At 37.5% G+C, this 23,172-nt stretch overlaps 1 protein-coding gene across 3 annotated transcripts; it reads right to left on the reverse strand.

The window, feature by feature from the left end:
• Positions 1 to 4,302: 4,302 nt before the first annotated feature.
• On the reverse strand, positions 4,303 to 16,709 carry MS3_00003693 (uncharacterized protein; the record flags this gene model as incomplete). Of its 3 annotated transcripts, XM_051211552.1 has the most annotated exons (7): positions 15,287 to 16,627; positions 15,091 to 15,164; positions 14,870 to 14,981; positions 12,593 to 12,854; positions 11,217 to 11,332; positions 9,952 to 10,173; positions 4,303 to 4,486 (listed from the first exon to the last, which is right to left on the reverse strand). In XM_051211552.1, exons 3-7 carry the CDS (start codon positions 14,970 to 14,972, stop codon positions 4,341 to 4,343), a joined length of 849 nt encoding a protein of 282 aa, XP_051071620.1. In that variant the 5' UTR covers positions 14,973 to 14,981; positions 15,091 to 15,164; positions 15,287 to 16,627. The 3 variants fall into 3 exon arrangements, with proteins under 3 accessions (XP_051071620.1, XP_012793987.1, XP_051071621.1); XM_012938533.2 differs by lacking the exons at positions 15,091 to 15,164; positions 15,287 to 16,627 and adding an exon at positions 16,628 to 16,709 and having other exon boundaries at positions 4,341 to 4,486; XM_051211551.1 differs by having other exon boundaries at positions 4,341 to 4,486; positions 15,091 to 16,709.
• Positions 16,710 to 23,172: the final 6,463 nt, after the last annotated feature.

A 23,172-nucleotide genomic window follows, 5' to 3' on the forward strand; every position in this document is an offset into this window, starting at 1 on the left:
ACTTGTTGATGGCTGGAGTAAGTCATTTTAATTCGAGTGGACATTGTTTACAATCTGTTGTTGGATCCCCGTTAACAGTCGTTTATGTGCTGTTCAGCTAAACGGCTCCGTAAGAACTCCGAAGGATAGGGACACACGTCATTGCCTTCTTGTCGTTCCTGCCTACGCTCCCACTGACTGCAGCTCGGATGAACTTTACAGAAAGTTCTCTGAACTTCAGAAACCTAAACGTTCAGACATAGTACTCGTAGCAGGTGACTTTAATGCCCAGATAGGTAGCTTAAACCAAACAGAAGGACATTTAGGTAAGTATTTTAGTATTCCGGCTCAGCGAACAGATAATGGTGATCGTCTGCTGCAACTGTGTTCAGACAATCGTTTATTTTTAGCAAACACCAATTTTAAGCATAAGGAGAGACATCGTCTAACACGGTGACCCCCCTACACCAAACCAACGATAGACTCAAATAGACCATATTGCCATCAGTCATCGTTGGAGAGGGTCGGTAGAAGATTGTCGCTCATTCTGGAGTACCTTCTTGGACTCCGACCATGCCCTAATACGGGCACGAATCTGCTTGCGCCTCACTGGACGCAAAAATGCCACATTAAAAAGACCCATTAGAACTGAATTGAGTAGCGAGAAAACCGAAAGTAGGTTCCAGGAACAACTGAGGTCACACTTAGGTAGTTCTGAAATCAAGGTTGACCCAGATGTTGCTTGGGAAGCTATACAAACAGCTGTGGAAACAGCAGTGAAATCTATCAATGATTTAAACCACAGGGTTACAAAGAACCAATGGATTTCCTCAAGGTCTATTGCACTGATGGATTCTCGTAAACTCATCCCATCAGGCTCTGAACACGATGAAGAGCGAAAACAAATCAGATCTAGGTTAAGCAAAAGTCTAAGGAACGACCGTGAGCAGTGGTGGGCAACGAAAGCAAAACAGATGGAAAAGGCGGCGGCTATAGAGAACACAAGACAGCTCCACAGACTAATAAAAGAAACTGGAATTAATAAGTCAAGTGTAAGTCAGGCTATTTCGGAAAAAGACGATCCTCATCTGCTCTCAGTCCAGACGTTTAGAACGATGGGCGGAACATTTCAGAGGACAATTCGGTTGGCCTTCAGCTACTCTACAACTACCCACCATTCCCAGACAGTGTGAATGGAACATTGAAGTAGGTCCTCCAACTCTAGCAGAAGTTCAAAAGGCTATAGTTAATCTGAAACGAGGAAGGGCAGCTGGTCCATATGGATTGGCTCCAGAGGTCTTTAAGGATGGTGGTCCAATTTTAGCGATTAGGTTTACTAATATTTTAGCTAAAATCTGAGAGTTGGACGTAATCCCATCTGGCTGGTCACAATCACTTATCGTCCCAATATATAAGAGGGGGTTAAAATCATCCTGTGACAACCATAGAGGGATTAGTTCAACTAATATAGTATCTAAAATACTAGCCCCGATAATGATCGGACGCCTAACTAAGACTCATGAACTGCAAACACGAGAAAATCAAGTTGACTTCAGACCTGGTAGTGGCTGCATCGACCACATATTCACCATTCGTCAGGTTCTAGAACACAGGCATACTTATCGGCATCCGACAATGGTGATCTTTCTTGACTTAAAAGCAGCATTTGATTCCGTAGACCGCGAGATCCTATGACAGTGTCTGTCATTGAGAGGTGTACCTCAGGAGTACATAAACCTTGTGAAGGCTCTTTACTCGAACACTACTAGTCGAGTCAGAGCTTATGGCGAACTGTCATCTGTTTTTGCATCCTCAAGTGGTGTTTGTCAATGCTGTCTACATCCTCCATTTTTGTTTAACTTCATCATAGACCAACTGATGGAAATAACATTCTCGTCGACTGAATTCTCGGGTATTGATCTCCTTCCATGAGGTCCACTTATCGACTTAGAATACGCAGATGATATAGTCCTGTTTGGTGAAGACGCTGATAAAATGCAGTCTTCTGGTAGCACTGAGCAACAATGCCAGAATGTTTGAAATGCGCTTCTCTCCCTCTAAATGCAAGTTGTTGCTTCAGGACTGGTCTGCGTCAACACCTGAACTAAGGATAGGGAGTGAAGTAGTCGAACGCGTTGACAACTTCACTTATCTTGGACGTCTGATTAACTCCAATGGGTTGGTGTCTGACGAAATCTCAGCACGGATTAGAAAAGCTCGCTTAGCTTTTGTCAACTTATGTCACCTATGGCGAAGGCGAGATATCCGTCTATCAATAAAAGGACGAGTATACTGCGTAGCAGTTCGTTCTGTTCCACTTAACGGCTGCGAAACTTGGTCATTAAGAGTAGAAGATACTCGTTAACTACTAGTATTTGGTCACAAATGCCTTAGAAATATTGCTCGCATCTGCTGAGATCAGTGGGTAAGTAATAGTGAGGTTAGACGGCAGGGTATTAGGGAATGATGGTAAATCAGTTGATGAGGTTGTGAGTCTTCATTGACTGAGAGGGATGGGCCACGTGTTACGTATGCTTGAACACTGATTACCACGACGTGCAATGCTAACCGGTGTTGGAGATGGTTGGAAGAAAGTTAGAGGCGGCCAAACCAAAACGTGGCATCAGTGCTTGAAGTCACTAACTTCTAGTCTGAGCCATGTTGGTAGATGCAGACTACTTGGTTGGGGTCCGCGTGACTATCGTAACCAATGGTTGGAGACTCTTGGTGACATGACTCAGAATCGATCACAATGGCGTAGGTGTATACACTCTGTCTTCCTTTAAACCGTGAGATTAAAATCGCTTCATATCCTTCTTTCTACGTACTAATTCTTTCCTCCTGTACTATATCCCTATTGCAATCCTTCTTTTATATACTACCACCTCTGAATTAACTACTTTTATGAATCCGGTGTCCATCTTGTTGTGCTAATGCGGTATGGCAACTTGAACCGATGTATATATGTGCCTGGTCCAACGTTGTAGCTGACTGACTGTTCTTGGGCATCTACTACTGTCTGTGTTCAACCATGCAGGATAAAACACGGATCGAACGACTGATATACTTACGAAAATCTGTCAGATATATCATCAGTAGTGTTAACATCTGTGAATCAATATTTTAAGGTTTTAAATTATTGCCGAGAAATTGGCTTGCTAATAATCAGTACTCAAAATTGTTAAGACCCAAAAAAAAGAATCGAAATAATAGGTGTTATAAATAGGGGAATAAATGAAAATGGGTAGATTTGGAAGCCATACATATATTTATTATGAATTCATTACATGATTAATTTATAGTCTTTTAACCTTCAGTTTAATTCATTAACTATCATGTTTTTTTCCATAAGTTAGTGAAAGCTAGTAATAAGCCTATTACCGAAACTTAGTACCAAAAAGATCCTAATTTTATACAAACTGTAACCTGTTATTTATAGTGTGCTATGTTGAATTAGCGACATCAGTGAGAACAGGAAATACAGTAAAAAAGTGCTTGTGAACACTCATCTGGCCTTCTGTTCTAATAGGTTTGGAAATTTGTATTTCCCGTCGATTATGTGAAAAGTTAAATTAGTAGAATCGCATATATTTATTGAGACTGCCATACAAAATGCATATGAATAACAATACATTAATGTTTTGTGGAAAGGTAAAACTTAAGATCTGTCCATTTTGATAAATCTCTACGTTTTGAACTATTTTTGGATTCGCTAGCATGTAATATTTAAAATTCCAGTTCATGAAGGTATCGATTACTTTGTAGTTAAGTGCTGATCCCACCAATAAATGTTACGAAATTATAAAATCCACGCTTATAACTTTTTTTAATTGATTGTAGTGGCTTTGCTTCGCTAATCGATCACCTCGATAACCGTTATAATATAAATCTCAATGATTATTAAAACCAGAAGGCAATGAGAAGCGGCAACTACAGTACATTGGCAGATAACGGAAACCACAAAGCTATAAGCACATCGAGCGAACCTGAAGTGAAGAGGCGAATAAGTATATGCGAGCAAATACGGAGGCAAATCTATAAGGGCGCAGCAAGGACTAATAATAGGATTTGAGTACATTATATATGGGGAGGAGGATGAATCATCGAGTGATATCTAAGCTATCAACACTTTAGCTAGTCTGTCATGTGCTCCAGTGATCATAACGGCATAAAGAAATACGAGAATTGTTACTGTTCAAATAAGATTGTCTATTAAGTAAGTTAATAAAAGGGCTTAACCTAAATTAACCATAATCGAAATTGGTTGTAGGATAGTTGCCATATTATTTTCAACCAATCGAAATAAGGTGAAAACAAGTAAAATTATTTTTAAAGTATGTAAATATTTGGTTAAGCATATATTATACAGCAGAATATTCATTATAGCAAGTATCTGAAGGAAAATGATTGGGATATGGCATCAGAAATCCTGTGGAATCATATACAGGCCCATTTATCTGAGGTTGAGCGGCTACTACTACTGGTGGGAACGATATGTTGTTCATATCTACAAAATTAAAAGTAAGCACAAATAGCGTTAATCACATATGAATCTCTTAAATAAATCCCTGGTAATTTATTGGATCTACTGACCGTCGACATCAAGTTGATATAACCGTGTTCTAACTGCTGTATAACTGCCAAAATAGACTTACTAAAAAATACTAGTGAGAACACATTTGAACCAGACGCGTTAGAAATAAGGCCACTAGTCATTAACAACACTGGATAAGACATAAAATTAAATCCGAAAATGAATTGCTGGATATCGACTCATTTGTGTTGTATCGTGCTCGCTCCAAGACCTGAAGGCCTTGAGTTCAATCTCGTATGGTGCTGACAATGTATTTATTTAACACGAGGATAAATCAGAGGTTGGTATTTGTTTTTTAATAACTGTATGGCTTATGTTAGCCTGTGATGAAAAGTTTTCTTAAAATGAAGTTTTATAAGCCTACTAATTAACCAGTATAAATATCTTCAACAGAATTCTAGACTGAGTGTTGTATTGAAAATGATGCGTTCAGCTGCTAAATTAGTTTATCTGTACCATACGAATTGCTTGTTGTTCAAGACAAAAATTCGAAGATTCAAACTTCATCTTACCTTTAACTGTATTTGTGAATTTGTATATATGTGCATACATATATACATATACATACTCTGAAGGACTAGGAAGCACGGTTATAGTTCGTATCTCTCTCGCCACATTCCACAGAAATTGAGACTAAAAAGTCAATATGTTTTCAACAGTGGGATTATCCTTTATTTGCTTTAGTAGTGGATACAATATTAAAATTTTAAAATCTTCCAAAATAATCAACAAGTAAACAAACAGCTCCGAATTCATTACATTCTGTGGAAGCCATCTACCTAGATTAAAATTATCGAAATCTAGTTGATTTATTCAGAAAGACAGAATTGTCAGTTCCTTGCGACCCTGACGGATTCAGTTTCTGATATGTAACCGCGTAACATTTTATTTCATGTTACTGATAATGATAAATCCTTATTTTATTTTAGTTTCTTAAATTTTATTTCACTGTGTTTTCTAGTTATTATCATGTAACTTTTGATATTATCTCCATGGGTTTTAAGTTAGTTTTATTCTAGGAAATTTCCATACTAATCAACCGCTTGAATATTTTTATAGTGATTTCATAGTAAGTGCCATTTCTAACAAAGTTTCAGTATTATTATTTAAAATCCCTTAGATGATTCTTAAGGAGATTTATTTGCTAGCACTAAAACTAATACCCTCACCCAAGGTAGTAGTAATACAGATTTACATAAATAATTCATATCCTTTTCCAATAACTTAGAACAGTATTTTGATAAATATTCATATTATTGATATTAACATGTTTATTATGCATTACAGAAAGAATGTGTTTATCAACGTTTAGTCTATTAATTTAGCAGTTCTATTAAGCGATCTTTCAGGAAGTTTCTCTTTCTGGAAGTTTGGAATTAATCAAATGATTAGTTTAAAACTGCTTATCTTGGTTTCAGTGAATATTTTGTATCGTTCCAATGAGAATTCATCTCTTTTTTAGTTAATTAACTCATACAATCGTTTTCGTCAAAATTTTATGGTTTAATTTCCAGGTGTCACTTGTTTACTAAATTATTTTACGTTTATATCATAAAATTAGTTAATTGTTGTTCGTAAGTTATGAAAATTCTAATGTTCGAAATCGTCAACTCTGATGTGTACTTTAATTGGTTGTTATCCATAACTTATTTCCACATTTGCCTTTTATAACTGAATAGATTCTATGTTAATGAAGTGGCTTAAATTTATTCAGTTAAAGCGAGTTTTTGTGTCAAAGTATTCAATGCAATGATGAACAGTTCTTGAAATTGTTTAAAAAATATTTTATGAATTTTACGAAGAGCATTTATTATTATTCTTTTTTGTTTTCCAACTTCGAGACTAACAGACTGGATTCCGTAATGATTGGTCGTGCACAGACGAAACTGCGATACTAGGGATCATCATTGAACAGTCAACTGAATGGAATTCATCACTATACATCAACTTCACTGATTATGAGGATGCACTTGACGGTGTAGATAGGAGGGCTTCATGGAAACTTCTTCGACGCTATGGTGTACCTGAGGAAATCGTCAATATCATACGGAATTCACACCATCGATTACAGTGCAAAGTCGTGCATGGAGGACAGCTAAGGACCGGAGTCAGACAAGACTGATTATTTTCCTCCTTTCACTTTCTCCTGGTGGTTGACTGGATTATGAAGACTTCCACATCTGAGGGAAAGCATGAAATACAATGAAGAGCTCGGAATCAACCAGATGATTTGGACTTCGAAGATGACCTGGCCCTTCTATCCCATACACATGAACAGATGCAGATGAAGACAACTAGTGTAGCAGCAGCCTCTGCATCAGTAGGCCTCAACATACACAAGTGAAGAAGCAATATCCTCGAATCAGTCAGTCAGTTACAACGTAGGACCACGAACATACATACATCGGTCCAAATTGCCACACTTCATATCCTCGAATACAGCACAGAGAACACCAACCAAATCATATCTGATGGAGAAACTCTGGAACAGGTGGAAAGTTTTACGTACTTTGGCAGCATCATCGACGAACAAGGAGGACTTGATGCAGGCGTCAAGGCAAGGATTGGAAAAGCAACGGCCGCATTCCTACAGTTGGAGAACATATGGTACTCAAGACAACTGTCAACCAATATCAAAGTCAGAATCTTCAATACGAACGTCAATACAGTTCTACTGTAGGGAGCTGAAACTTCGAGAATTACCACAACCATTATCAAAAAGGTAGGAGTAATTCTAAATATCGTAAGATGGTGAATGTCCGTTGACCGGATATCATCAGCAACAGTCTACTGTGGGAGAGAACAAACCAACTTCCATCTGAGGAGGAAATTATGAAACGATGTCGGAAGTGGATAGGACACACATTGAGAAAATCATCAAACTGCATCACGAAGCAAGCGCTAACTTGGAATCCTGAAGGGAAACGAAAAAGAGGAACGCCAAAGAACACATTGCGCTGAGAATTGGAAGCAGATATGAAGAGAATGAATATCAAGTGGAAAGAACTGAAAAGGACAGCCCAGGGCAGAGTTGGATAGAGAATGATGGTGGGCGGCCTATGCTCCTCTACGAAAAGTAACGGGTGTAATTAAGTAATGTTTTTCTGTCCTTCATGTTAACATTTCCTGTTTATCGTTTACATCAAAATCAGTTTTGAAGATGGTAAAGTAAGCATAAATCACGTTACGTTTATTTGTAGTTAATAGGAAGCGGCTGTAGTAGATAGAAATCAAGATTTTAAATGACTGATCGATTGAATAGATATTTACCTACTGCGGATTTTGATTTATGCTGATGTGGTCGGAACAACTTTATTGGCCAATTTACACTGTTGTTGAATCAATTTACATGAACCACACAGTTACACTTACTGGGTTTTTATATTGTTCACAAATGTATAAAGAGTAATGTTTTATCTAATTATGAAGTCGCAGTTTAGACTTTTATTTTCTGATTTTCGCTGGTTCAGTGAGATGAAAGATTCTGGAAGTAGAAATCATATGTGTAGCTTATTTGTATATTACCAGTGAGAATCTGTTTCGATTACCAAATTATAGCCTTTACAGTCATATCAAGGGTTACAATCAGTAGTTCTAAGTTTTTTTCTTGTTGTCTATAGATGTTTGCTTTCTGTATCATGAATCGCAAACTTGGCAGAATGACACATTTCGTAAAGCAAGTTATTCAATATGTACTTAAAAATGCTGTACATTATTTTGGATGAACGTTATTTTATCTGGCGTCATAAAAATTCTTTAAATACCTATTAATGTGATAGACGAGGAATCAAAATCCCGTCATTTTTTGTGCGTAGGTAGCGGGCAGATAACTCTCTACTTCTGGTTATCAGAAATTATACATGAAATTATTTCTGACTAACGTCAAAACGTACTCATTAATTTTCCATACTATTCTGTTCAATAATAACTGAGGTTACAACAAATGTATTTCATAGTTTAAATCATGAACTAATTTTAACTAAACTACAATTGAAACCTAGAAACAGTGGACGGCCGTTTAACCATATTATGGAACTCCTCTATTTGTGGTGATACATGTGTCTCAACTCCGTTTTCACTGTTCGAAATATTTCTGAAAGCCTTCAGAAGTTAGGTCGTTCAACTGCATCGTCATTTCTCATTATTGTTTCTATATCTTTACTTCGTGTGAACGAGTCTGTTAGTTGGTTGTATACTCATCAGCACAATTAGTGTTATTATCCTCATTAACGTTGATGAATAAGAACTTTAATTAAAATCCGTTATGGAAAAAGGGTATGCCGATACGATATCCTGTGTGTTGTGTTAAGCCTGTTACTCCCAACGGAGCATAGGCCGCTGACCAGCATTCTCCATCCCACTCTGTCCTGGGCCTTCCTTTCTAATCCGATCCAATTGTTGTTCATTCTTCTCATGTCTGTCTCCATTTCTCGGCGTAATGTGTTCTTTGGTCTTCCTCTCCTCCTTTGGCCTTCAGGATTCCATGTGAACCATATATATATATATATATATATATATATATATATATATATATATATATATATATATACCTGTCCTTTAACTTTGTATCACAAATTCCTATGTATGTGCGTATTGAGACTTTTATCTATCGTGTGTTGCAGTTTTGAGTGTTATATGTATAAAATCATATGAGTTTTTGAGTTTGAATAATACAAGGTACACAAGTCACTTGATTAGTCTTTCTGATTGGTTGTTTTGAGAACGGATGAATTTTCTATGGATTTATTAATCGTCAGTGGGTATAGCTAGTCAGAAATTTCACTAGTCAAATTATTGGCGAAGACAGGGAACATAACATATATCTTAAAAGAAGACAGTTAGTCGTTAAATTAAATTCCAACTGGTGCACATTAACCAGGATTTCGACAATCTGTAGTGTAGCTATGCAAACACCAAGAGCCATTCTAAAAACAGAAAAGTCTATAAAAACAAGTTTAGCTGACAAATCTCGAATAAGACAAAATTATTTTTTTATGATTTGTAATACAGTGGCACAGTAAAACACCGGCCAGGTGATAAGCCTACATGATTGCGCAAAGCGCGGTGTCCTTTTCCAAGCAATGAGACAACATATTGGTAGGATAGTATGGCTTGAATATTTACGATATATATATGAATTTGTAGTGTTTTCTCTGTTGTTTGCCAAAAAATACTTACGTTTCACTCTGAATGTTCTCACTTGAGTAACGAGTTGAGTTCGCGAGCCGGATCATATTTACCAGTAGCAGAACATAAAAATTTGATTGCTTGCTAACATAACTTAATTTGAAGTGAGTGAGAAAATATTTTCTAGTAAAAAATGGTCGAATGTTTTTCAAATTTTAAGTTATTGTTTACAACAAAAAGAACATACTTACCCTCCGGAAGTATAGGAGCATTACACGTATTAATTTCTTGGTCAATTATATTGAACCATGCTTTTTCACATTCGTTACTGGCTTCAGTGTATAGTTTGTCACATTGAATAAAACGACGACGATTTATTTTACTATCTTCTAATTCTAATTTGTGCAATGTTTCAGTTCTTTCAGTGAATAGAGTTTTGCCTATTGAATCAAGCCAAGGTCGACCAGTAGGAACTTGAAGGGTTTGTTAGTGAGAAAAAAGTATTTTAAAAAATATTAGACATAATGTCTATTTGATTCATAGGTGAAAAATCAAAAAAATAATTATGCTTTATCTTTCTATCAGAAATAATTATAGTGATTGATGTATAAATTATGACATTACTCGCTATGGTAGATCGCGTCAACCAAATAAGGTGCTCTTGTGAAGTCCCCCCATTAGAACACAAATCAGTGTGGTAAAATTAATAACTCCAGCTCTGTCTATAAAGGGCGGCCTGTTTGAGCATCTGGGCTACCTGTTCCTGCCATCTAGATATCTCAACAAGTTATCTATTTTTGTTTGTTTTAATATATCATTATGTTTATTAATCGCATAACCTATTCAATTGCGTTTCTGAAAAGTGTACAACCTTTCGTTGTCAAAGTTACAAAAAACTCAATAAGAGACAATGTGGTTGCTGGCAATATACAACGAAAAGAATGTACATTATTCAGATGTTCATTTACTGGACTGCTAACATCTAACTGGCGATCACTCAATATTTATCGCCAGGACCGACAAAGAAGAAAGAAACGGAAACATGTTGAAATACTTTGCGCTGAGAATTCTATATTGCACCAAAAATATAATATTGAGTAAAGCTGCTAATAATAATAATAATAATAATAATAATAATAATAATAATAATAATGTTAAATTTAGAAGCCTATATATATACTCATTGGCTTTCTCTTTCAACACCTAATCGATTGTGAAGTTAGTCTCTTAGCTAAGAATAACACTTAAGTTCTATGCCTATCTTAAAATAACAATTCAGTCACACTGGAATGGTGACCGAATTACAAGCACTGATTAGTGGCTACTAAAAACACCTAGTGTTCCTTTCAACTACAACTCAGTTATTCGTACTACTGAGTCAAGTCTCAACTTATTAACAAAATTCAATTATGGTTAAATAAATAATAAGTAAATTAAAAATTAAACTTCCTAGTAATTTTATGGGAGATAGATGGCTCAAAAGATCAGCTGTACTCTGCAGAAATATGAAACTTACGAGTTTTAACTTTAGTCTTCGCTCCCCTTTCATTTCGCATATCTTGTAATGCATTATACAACGTCCAGAGTTCATCTTTATCCAAATATTTTATATGTGTGATTAATTTTTTTACCCTAAAATATCATCATTATCACAATTATGGAATAAGTACAATAATAAAGGAAAGAAAGTCAAATTGTATAGATATGAACAACTAGTCATTTAAATTTATGAGCAATAAAATGTTCCACATTTTAAAGATGTGTTGAATTCGCTCAAGTTATTGTGATTGATTCTGTGCCGTGTTACCAACAGTCTACAATTACTGATGTACAACACTGTGAAGATGCTATTATGAAAATCTAACAACTTTTACGAATGGTATCAATACTTGGTGACTTAACAGACTGTACTGCGCGTTTCGATCAGACCCATTGAGATATTTGATTAGCATAAAACCTAAGCTCAAGGTTTTATGTCAACAACATACAAGGGAGTATCAATAAAGATGGCAGAGTAATGTAACTGGTGGTTTACAATAATTTTTTTCCTCTCACATGTATATTACGATAATACGTTAATAAGACTAATCACTTTATATCAGAACCAGGATTCGCGACCCAAAATAGAGAATCAGATTAACACTAGAGAATACTTAATTCAATACAACTATAAGTAATCGCACACAGTGAGCCCAGAGTAGAAATTAATGATAAGAAGGAAAAGCACATATTTAAGTCTGTAGGCTGTGGTTGTTTGCCCACACTCAACAATCAGTTATACTTCCACTACCACACATCACAGAGTGAGATGTCGACTTACAGTAATGAACACAATCCATAGTAATAGTGCTTCAATCAAGAAAGTATGATTTATTAGCAACACTACTGCTCAAGATAGAAAACACTAATCAAACTTACTCAGAAATAATTATAGGGGGAGGTCATCAGCAGAAAACCTTTAGAAACTTTAGGTATGTTTTTTGGGAGATATATCCAAATACTTCTCCAAAACAGCGACAATTCATTTTATGACAGTTATCTTATTCACCTGGGTATCAACCAGAACTTAAGTGTGAGGGACTTAGTAGCCTAAAGTCGAATGCCCTAACCAGTAAGCCCCTGGTTCCCTATCTAAACAGCCATGAGATAGACTTTCTACCACAACATAAAGTATTTGGGCAATAATGCCCCATTGACAAAATCAACATGAAGCTGCGTCCTGGTGATCGATACTTAACTTGATTTTTGCAAGTAAAAGCGCTGAATGCACGGTGTCACAACTCCAACAGAATACAGAATTGCAATTTCTCGTCAAAGGATAATAAGTAAGAGAACTATCGCTCCAAATGACAGAGACGCTTATAAACGATAGACTAGTGAAAATAAACTCACTCCTCAACCTCCGTATGAACATTGCCATTAGATGCATTTTCGTCTTTTACTTCCACTTCAGCTTCTTTATTGGCTTCAGATGAAGTTGGCACCTCGTATTTAGTAACAAGATCTCCAGCAACCATCAAGTCCCATGGTTGCGGACTTCGTATGGACACATAACTATTCTGAAACATCTTCCCATTTTCACTAGTTATGACATTTTCCGCCGCTGAAGGACTTTCGAACTCCACGAAGATCACACGTCGGTAAATAGATATAGCTAAAAAGATATAAATACACCCACTGAAAACTAAATTTATAGCAACTCGTTTAACGAGTATATATCTGTGACCGGTTTTTAGTCACACATTGATAATAAACATTTATCCAAAATGAAGTGGTGCAAGGTTTTGACCTGTAACTCACTGGCTGAAGGACAAGATTTCTACCTACTAATGATCAATGCCGAATACTCACAAAGCAACTGTGTATAATTATACTTGTCACCAACATTCAGTAACTCCACACATGATCTTGAAAACTTTCATTAAACCATTAGACTATAAGAGTTTAGATGGCATAAATGAACAATTTGGTTCAGAAAACCAAAAATATTTGGGGTTATGAGTTAGTGTTAAGACGGAAGTGCTTTATAGCAATCTGCATAAGAATACTTATGCAGTTGGTTCTTTGATTTCAAGCATCAAGAACCTATGATTTACCTCAAAAAGCTCATAAATCATAAAATGCTGCATACATCTTAATTCCATTTGTTTTTCACTATTTTTCAAGCAAAATAAACCACTTTTATAAAGACACTCAAGTGTCTCCCTACTTTTTTTCTTCTCACGTTTATCATTTTCAGGCATTTTTGTAAAAAGTTTGGCAGATTTTAGTTAGCTGTTAATGGAGTCTAAGCTATTCTTCGTTTTTCGAATTTCGCTCAAAACACAAGAACCGAAATTTTATTCGTTTGTCGGTACGGTATAGTTATACCGAAAACTTAAACATTCACTCCTACCTAAAAGACTATAAAATCAAGGTTGTTGAAAGTTAGACAGAAATGTCAAGAAAATTACAATTTATTCATAACTATAATAGTAGCCAATAATGGTATTTCAACATGGAAATAATTATTTACCACGTAAATATTTCTTGAGAACTTTCTTTAACCGAAAGTAGATCCGTCAACAGTTAAGTTTGCTCAATCTGAAGTTTTCTTAAAATATCCTAGTCGTGTATTACTTGGATAAGTAGACATTTGAAACGAGAATTTGTAGTATATATAAATTCTAGTACAATAGGATACACCAAAAAACGAGTCATACAAAGTTCAATTACAATATTGTGAAAGGAAAAAAAGCTACACACGCAATCGACAAACAAACAAGAGTACAGGTTAATAGGAGATAAAGTTTAGTTGGTGTTAGTTTATTTTGCTTTCGTGAAAAATGTAGCAAGAAGCTAGCATACAACTGCAAAAACATGGGTAGTGAAAACGTAAGGTAAATTACTGTACCTATCTATCGGGATGAAAAGTAATAAACTAGTATTCTTAAAATTCCCTACATTAAAAGTTTCAGTTAATTTAAAACTTATTTAAAAGCGAAATGTACAAATAGGTACTTCGTGTAAGGAGCCAGTTAGTTTAATGGCATAACAAACGTTAAAATCTTGTATCCAAGAATGAACAAGGCAGGTCTGATTATAAAAGGAAACAAATGGAAGTAGAAAAGTTTCAAAACAGTTACCTATATATAATCCCTGTTTGGTTGATTCTATAGGTTACAACATTTTACTAAAAATACAAAATGTCTACCTTGAAGCCAGTCACCATTGAGGATACAATCATCATTTACTACAAATACCAAGTGTATGATTATTTTTACGTGATAGTAAGAAGTTTTAAACTACTATTAAAAAGTTGGCCATTCGCCCTTAGTTTTAATGCTTCTGTAGCTAAAGTCACTTCACTTCTATTTCGTACCAAGTTCAGTGAGTGACAAAGGATTAAAGTGTTTGAATAAATCGAGCACTGAAGTCATGAAACAACTTATAATCAATAGTGAAATACTGCATAATGTTTTGCCTATACTTTCAGTAAATGAAAGTCTTATTTCAAAAATAATTTTTACCATTATTCGTGTGTTTGGCCGTTTGATATTTAATACATTCCCTTTGGTCACCACAAGGGTGGAGTCAAATAGAAAATCATCTAAAATAAGTAGGAACTGAAATTTAGAACTCGAAATAAACCTAAAGAAGTTTAAGATTCTGCCACATTCTAACACTTACATTTAACAACACCAAATGGTGCTAACCATGTTTCCACTGATTCCGGTTTCACGTTATGTGTATTTGCCAAATCCTCAATAACAATACTGCATGTGTCATCCATATGAGAATGCTAAACATGAGAATTTTTATGAAAACAAAGAAACAAAAGTCGTACAACCACAGACTTTTAACAAGTGGAATATGTAGTTAAACTATGGATTCAGAGACAAAAAAACTACCTGTTTGATGAGTGCGAGCAATAAGACAAATACGAACGAAGCCAAAACTTCGTACTTTGAAATGACTGAAGTAGCTGTAGGAGAATAATGACAATGAGGAAAACAGCTCATGGGTAAAACTACTAATTTTCCATATTAACCGAAGCAATCAAAAAGGGAAAACAAGAAAATTCTGTCAGTAAAATGAGAAACGAACCCAAAAGTCTCCTTTTTCACCTGCCTTGTTAAAATAACATGAAACTCCAACTCTTTGTCACTCTATTTTTGAAATGTCGCAGAATTGTACACTTCTCGCTTAATCGCACTCCAAATTGCCTACCTTCCTCCTAGCTCCAACTGTCTCCTATGTTCGCATTTATTCCCACTACAAAACACGACGACTACTACCGACTACATTCAAAAACGACATATGGTTAGGGACATTCATTGGCAAGCAATAACATCATGGTTTACAAGAAGATTAATAACAGACACATGCTCGTTACGTATTTTCATCGTAAGTGCAAATTTCCACTGTCATTCACGAAGATCTGTAGAAGTTACAGGTAATGGATTATTAATTAAGAAGGTATCATAATTCATAATCGCATATGAAATCAAACAGGCTTTCACAACACGCGCTTCATTAGTTCAGACGTATCACATAAGAGTCAAAAAGTCAGCGCATGGTAAGAATAAGCTTTAAGAACTATATGTTTCCCCTTTTCTAATCATTAGACGCACTAACATTGCAGTTCTTATCATCATCCGTCACCGAAAAAGAAATTGCTAAACTGCATGACATTGGGACGCAAGGGTGTTTTCATGACATGGGACAAACTGTAAAAGTATCTCAGAGAAAAAAAAGAACATGTATGTACTACTCAATGGTTATAACTTTCCGCTACTATTCTACAGGTAGTGTTCAGTATTAACGAACGTAACCGTAATTTATACTTCAGATCGAGAGTTGCTTAACGAACTATAACTGTTAGACATTGTTGTGAATCTTTGCGTTTATTAAATTTCAGAATTCACAAGATTATTTTGATTAGGAATATTAACACTACAATTGTAGTGAAGGCGTTATTATTAAAGTGTACTTAAGTATTTAACTTGACTTCCAATGTTACTGCTTGCCGACGAGTGTCTTTACCTATATGTCGTTTTTGAATGTAGTCGGTAGTAGTCGTCGTGTTTTGTAGTGGGAATAAATGCGAACATAGGAGACAGTTGGAGCTAGGAGGAAGGTAGGCAATTTGGAGTGCGATTAAGCGAGAAGTGTACAATTCTGCGACATTTCAAAAATAGAGTGACAAAGAGTTGGAGTTTCATGTTATTTTAACAAGGCAGATAAAAAAGGAGACCTTTGGCGCTTTTCTTCAGTATTCCCTCTTTATCTCTTTTCCCCTGTATTGATTGCTTAAGCAACCGATTGTTTCGACCTGAAAAATAATTTTCACTATATCACAAATTTCATAGCTGAAATTATATAAATCATGAGGGCTTTCCTAAAAATTAAGCAAAAATCAAGCAGGCAAAAATCATGAGTGCGTACAAGGTCAACGCCAACGAATAAGGAAGGTAGCGCTTCAGTCGTATCGTCCATTGACGGAGGTTACTAAGCATTTGAAATGGTTCAAATGGTTGGAATGGTTGTGGACGCAATAGAAGAAGCTTTCGCTTAACAGGCTTCCGTTTCTAGTAGCAGGGGATCACCAAATCCTCCGGGCAGGAACCTAGGTATGTTAACAATAAAACAGGAAAAGAAATTAATAAATCATAGTGCGATACTATCCTTAGTCCTTAAGAATAGATTAAGTTGCCTCTTAAAAGACTCCTGGGAAGTCGCTTGAACTAGCTCGGCCGGCAGCGAATTCCAGCATTTGACAACTCTTAAGGAGTAGAAGTTGTGTCTACAGTCCGTTCTGCTGTGTTGTGTCTCCAGTTTTTGGGTGTTACCTCTTAGGTTAGTGTTGGAACTAAGCTTAAGTAGGTGTTTGAGAGGATGCCAAGAAGTGTTAAGGATACTATAAGCCATCATAAGGTCACCTCTAAGACGTCTATACTCTAATGGGTAAAGGTTAAGTGAATGGAGGCGCTCTTCGTAAGGTTTAAATTTGAGTCCTCGAACTGATTTCGTGGCTCGCCGTTGGATACGCTCCAGGGTGTCCTTATCCTTTTGGAGTGAGAGGGGAAATACTATGTTTCCGTACTCTAAATGGTGACGGATAAAACTATTGAAGATTATATGGAAATTTCTTCCGCCAAACTGGCCAAAAATGCGCTTCAATGTTACCAGTGCAAGGTTTGCTCGGAAGGCATTTTTGTCACAGTTAGCGTAAGACTTTAAATCGTAGGGCACCAAGACTCCTAAATCTTTTTCGACTTGGGATACTACTAGAGAGGAGTTACCTAAGTTATAACTGTAGTCTGCGACATATCGTAGATGGACTACTTTGCACTTTGAAGTGTTAAAGGTAAGTCCGTTATCGTCTGCCCAACTTTGAAGTCGAGTCAGATCCTCCTGAAGTGCCTGTATATCGTCTTGGTTGCGTATTTCTCTCCAAAGTTTCACGTCGTCGGCAAAAAGTACTAAGTCTGACGTTACCTGTTGAGGAAGATCATTTATATAAATCAAGAAGAGAAGAGGTCCTAGTACTGAGCTCTGTGGGACCTCACTAGGACATTCCATAGCCTGAGATAAAGTGAAATTAACCCTGACCTTAAAATGTCGATTTTTTAGGTATGAAGTGAGCCAATCGATTAGAGGTGGTCTGATACCCAATCGTTTGAGCTTATTGATAAGACATGTATGGTTAACCTCATCAAAGGCTATTGAGAAATCTAGGTAGATTATATCAATCTTCCCCTTGTGATCAAGGGTGCTTGTCCATCTGTCCACCGCAGTCAGCAGGTTGGTAATACAAGGGTAACCCTTCCTGAAACCTCGCTGTTGGGGTGAGAAGAAATTTAAGGACAGTAAATAGTCATTTATACCATCGCATATCAGGGACTCCATGAGTTTTGAAGGTATGAAGAGAAGAGCCACCAGTCGGTAACTTGAAGGTTCTCTGCGTCGACCTCCTTTGAAAATTGGTGTGATGTGAGCCAGCCTCCAATTTTCCGGTAGTTTTCCTCGACTTAGCGAGTGCGAGAACATCACGCTAAGCGGCGTTGCCAAGGTTGAGGCTGCTTCCGCAGTATGGCGGAATGGACCATGTCCGGGCCAGGAGAAGTGTCTAATCTTAAGTGCTGAAGTTTCCGGAACACTAAGTCAGCGCTTAGGTTCACTTCAGAAAGTTCTGTGGAATTGCGAACGAAACTGTCATCAGTAAAGTTAATGTCAGTCGGTTGAAATGTCTGGGAGTAATGTTCAGCCAGAAGGTTAGCGGCGTCGCATTCGTTGTTTGTCGGGCCGTTAAGACCTACCAGTTGGGAAACTCCAGTTTTGGCTTGATGAAGAGGAGCTGCATAACGTAATAAGCTTCTAGGATTGAAGGCAAGTTTGTCCATAAGCTTTGTCTGGTACTGAAACCTATATTCTCTTATAGCCTTCGTGCATATGTTCCTGATATGTTTATATTGCCTATACGCTCCATCGTTATTAGTTCGTTTGTATTCCGCCCAGCAGTGCCTTTTGCGGCTTAGCAGGCGAAGGGTACGGTTCTTGATTACTGTAGGTGGCTTGCAGCTTTTGGGAACCGTTTGAGGAACTGAATGGTCTGTAGCACATAAGAGCGTGTGCAGTAAGAAGTCCCAATGACCATCCACATCGAGTTGAGGGTGAACATCCCAAGCCACCTGTTGTAGATAGTCGCGTAGAGCTGGCACATTCAACCGTTTAAAATTCCAACGCAAGTTATTGGTGGGGTATCTTAGCTTAGTTTTGCTGACAAAACTGAAGGCTATGACGGCATGATCGCTTTTTCCCAGGGGAGCCAAGATTGAGAGGTTGTCAACTAGAAATTCTTCGTTTGTGAATACGCAGTCTAAGCGCGATGGTGTCTGACTGTTTCTCCAACGAGTTGCCGACCTCACATTTTCGTACAATCCCAAGTCGTCGATGCGGTCAGACTGTCGTAAAATGGTTGATGCGTCTTCTCGACAGTGAGTAAGGTCTTGCAGAAGCGGTCGGATCGAGACATCTTAAGATTTGAGTTCAGCTACACTACGTCTGAAAACTTCCACCCCTTAAGTAACGAAAGTGATACCATCGCAATGATGCATGATATAAGTCTAATCTCCAATGACATTATGTTATCGCGACCGTTTACCAGTCGGGACAATTTTGAGACCTGTTTGAAAGAAGTACACAAGGTAATAGGACTTCTGTGAATGATACTTATTTCCACAGCATGCGCACACTACTTTAGCGGTAAATAAATTCCAAAAATAAATAGCTCTGTAAGTTTTCGACATTGGATGCTGACCACATTAGTTTTAATGGACTCACCTAGCTGAAGGCGCTCGGTCATGCGTCCGTACCAGATTACGAGAGGGAACGCCGTACCCAACATCCCCTGCAATCGCTAGTCAGTCTAGATCAGTTTATCTTCTATATTTTGATAACGCATCAGAATGGACATTAACTAAAGGGGTCGGAAGTTTTTGTCCGTAAGGACTTGCCGCTCGCAGGCCGTGTAAAAAGAACTAAAACTTAGGTCAGATGCTGGCGAAAATGACCTAAAAATTTTAAATTTTCGAGTTGTAAAGTTTCGATAGAGAATGGTACGGGAGTCACTATGATTGCCATTTGAATGTGCTTCGGATATGTTACACAAATGCCCGAAGCTTCCTCAATAGGCGATCAGAACTAGGTGTACAGATTGAGTCTACTAAGCCGGATGTAATGCTAGTCACAGAAACTTGGTTGACACAACCTATAGACAGTGTGGAGCTTGATTTTAGAGGTTTCACGTTAGTAAGAGCCGACAGAATCCAGAAGCGCAAAAGAGGGGGAGTAGCTCTATTCTTTAGGAATATGCTATGAGAGTGGGACATGTGAATTATTTAGTTGCCGCTTGAAATGCAAGGTACAAGAGCTGTTGACTGGTTCGTTATGCAGCAATCCAAGCTGTGAGATAAATGAGGTTGTGCTAGGCGGTCTCAATGCTTGGTCACAAGGTGGGAAAACCTGAGAACTGAACTGTCAGAATATTCTTTCGCGCAGGTACCAGTTGATGCGGTCAGTGGATTCGGCAATAGAGCCAGAGTCTCCAATTGAAACAGCTCGGAATGTATTTCGAAATTTGTACTAAAACGTTACTACACCCCACACCCCTTAGACTACGCCAAGGGATCCGAGAAACTCTCCGTGGTTCAGTTGGGAGGTTCACACCGTTCTCCGCAAGAGGAGAATTTGATAAACATTTAGGTTGCTGGGTACTGATGAGACACGAAACCCAATAAAACTCACCCTAGGTTACTAAACAAACTAGAAAATTTTGTTGAGACCCCCTTAAGCATGTTTTAATTTATTCGTAACCCCGAGTCGACTACCAAAAGACTGGAAGAATGCCATAATAAGTCCTGTCTTCAAAACAGATACGAAACATAAACCTAAGAACTAACGGCCCATTAGCCTAATTAGCGCGTTTGTTAAAATTTTGGGAAAAATTACTCAGAAGGAGCTGTTTTCTTATGTCGATAAAAACCGGATCCTTTCGGAAAAGTAACTTGGCTTTGAAATAAGTTATTCATGTCTCACTAACTTATCAGTGGCTCGTGTAGGCTGATGCGCTGTTAAAGACCAAAATTTACCCGTAAATATAGCCCATATTGACTTCAGCAAGGCTTCTGACAAAGTTCCCCTCAACCAACTGTTATATAAGTTAATAAATGCGGGGTTGGAAGCAGTTTATTAATGTGGATGAAGGACTTCCCAGTTGGGCGACAACAAAGAGTACTCGTGAACTCTTGGTTGTCTAGCTGGGAAATTGTGCGTAGCGGATTGCCTCAAAGTACAGTTCAGGGATTAGTGTTATTCCTCTTGTACGTAAATGAGCTTCCTCGTCTCCTATCACCATCGGCCTTGATATACACTGACGATGTCAGTATATGGAGAGCAATTAAGAGTAAAGGTGATGGCTCAAAGCATTAAAATGACCTGGAGAAATTATCTGAATGGTTACAAACTTGGCAGTTGCCGATGAATACTTCCAAGTGCATTATGATGCACATTGGTCGTCAAGGTACAGGTGCATACACAGTGAATAACATTGGACCATTGTTTTCCAGACACACAATGACTTAGGAGTCATCGTTAGCCAAGGCTTGAGAACTGCCACACACTGCAGTGCAATAGCCGCCAAGGGTTTTGGAATCCTATCGTCAATACGTAGGGCCTTTAGCCATATCGAAACCCAAAACTTCTATGACTTTGTATACAGTAATTGTGCGTCCTAAACTTGGCTACTGCATATAAGCGGCTAGCCATTGCTTAAAAATGACGGTGAACTTTTGGAAAAAGTCCAGAGAACAGTAACTGAGCTGATTTCCGGAATATCGATGCTATTGTATGATAATCGACAGGCTAAACTAAACCTATTGCTATCATCATATAAAGGATCCAAAAGTGATATAATAGCAGCTTTCGAATTACTTTGTGACAAATTTGCGCATGATATGCCCTCATTTTTCTTGTCTTCTAAAACAGAATTTACGAGGATACTAAAAGTGTTCGCAAGACCGGAACAAATTACTTGTCAACGGACTATCGACTTTCCCATCGAGTCATCAACGAATGGAACTAATTACCTTAACAAGTGGTTTAAGCTCCATCTGTCGACTCTTTCAGAAGAAAATTGGACCAGCTGAGAAATCATTATTGTGAGGACTAACACAGGCCACCTATTCTCCTTTTCTTTCTGACCCGAAACTGAATGTTAGTGTGCAAAAACAACAATAAATCTAGCCGCGCGTGCTTCATAATGGGCAGTGATTATCTTTGCTTTTTGTACTTACTACATCAAAGGAATTCTTGGCCTACTTTAACTTGAAGTATTTCGGTTAAAGTTTGAAATTTTGCTGAAACTTGTCTTATGGTAATTTCTTTCTCGATGATTCTGACACTTGTATTCATATTGCGATCATATTGTGTCTTAAGCCTTCTTAATCTCATTATAATGGTTGGCGGTACTTATAAATGTAAACGGCCAAATTATTTATTCTTTTTGGAGGAAGGAATGCAGTATGATGAGTGTAGAAAGTGGTTCCATAAGATGTATACCTGTTTAAGTTCTACCGCATACAAAAGATGCCCGAGACCTTACTCGCATTGGCTTTGTATGTTTAGCTGTAAGAATAAGGCGTTACTGATCCAGGAGGCCACAAATCTCCTAGCTTTGGTCTGTAAAAGGAATGATGGTGGTTGCACTGCTAACATGGGTACCAACAGCCGGTGTAGTACGTGCTGTTAAGCGTTAAACACCTGATTGTGATTGACGGAAAAAATCTCAGTTGAAACTAACGAGCGAAGTGCCACTTGATATTGATATGGGTAGTATTGCTTCTGCGGTAGAAACTTAAGACCTGAATAAAAACGTCACCCTCCCTATTAGTTCAGGTGTGTCTGTCCTATGTGACGAAAAAGCTATAAGCGGCACGCAATTGGTTGGCAAGTCATTGGTGAACTCCCACTCTGAGTCACAAAATACACTACCAAAGTCTGATAGTAAGATAGAACTCAACCCTAGCATGACCGGGAAAAACTTAATCTCATTGAATATTGTCGTTAATAATTTTCCAGAATCAAACGACCCTGATCCCAAAATTAGGCACGAATGATTTTGAAAAACTCGGAGGACTTATCCATAGCATCTTGCCAGATAACTTTAAGGAGATTCAGGCCAAAGATTGATAAGAACATGTAAGGGGATCGACGACACTGTTGAACCATGACCATATAGACATTTAAAAGTAGTCCTAGAGTCGGAGAAGCAACTTGATCTTTTGTTAGGTTGCATTCGTAGTCACGACAATACTGACACTCGAGTAAGACCTGATATGTCTCTAGAAGATGAAAGAAAAGCAAGACGGCACTAGTTGAACTAAAAACCCGTCGACAAAATGTTGTGGATATTTTCCGTCTGATGCGTTTTC

This window comes from Schistosoma haematobium, chromosome ZW, assembly GCF_000699445.3.
Source record: "Schistosoma haematobium chromosome ZW, whole genome shotgun sequence".
NCBI lineage: Eukaryota > Metazoa > Platyhelminthes > Trematoda > Strigeidida > Schistosomatidae > Schistosoma > Schistosoma haematobium.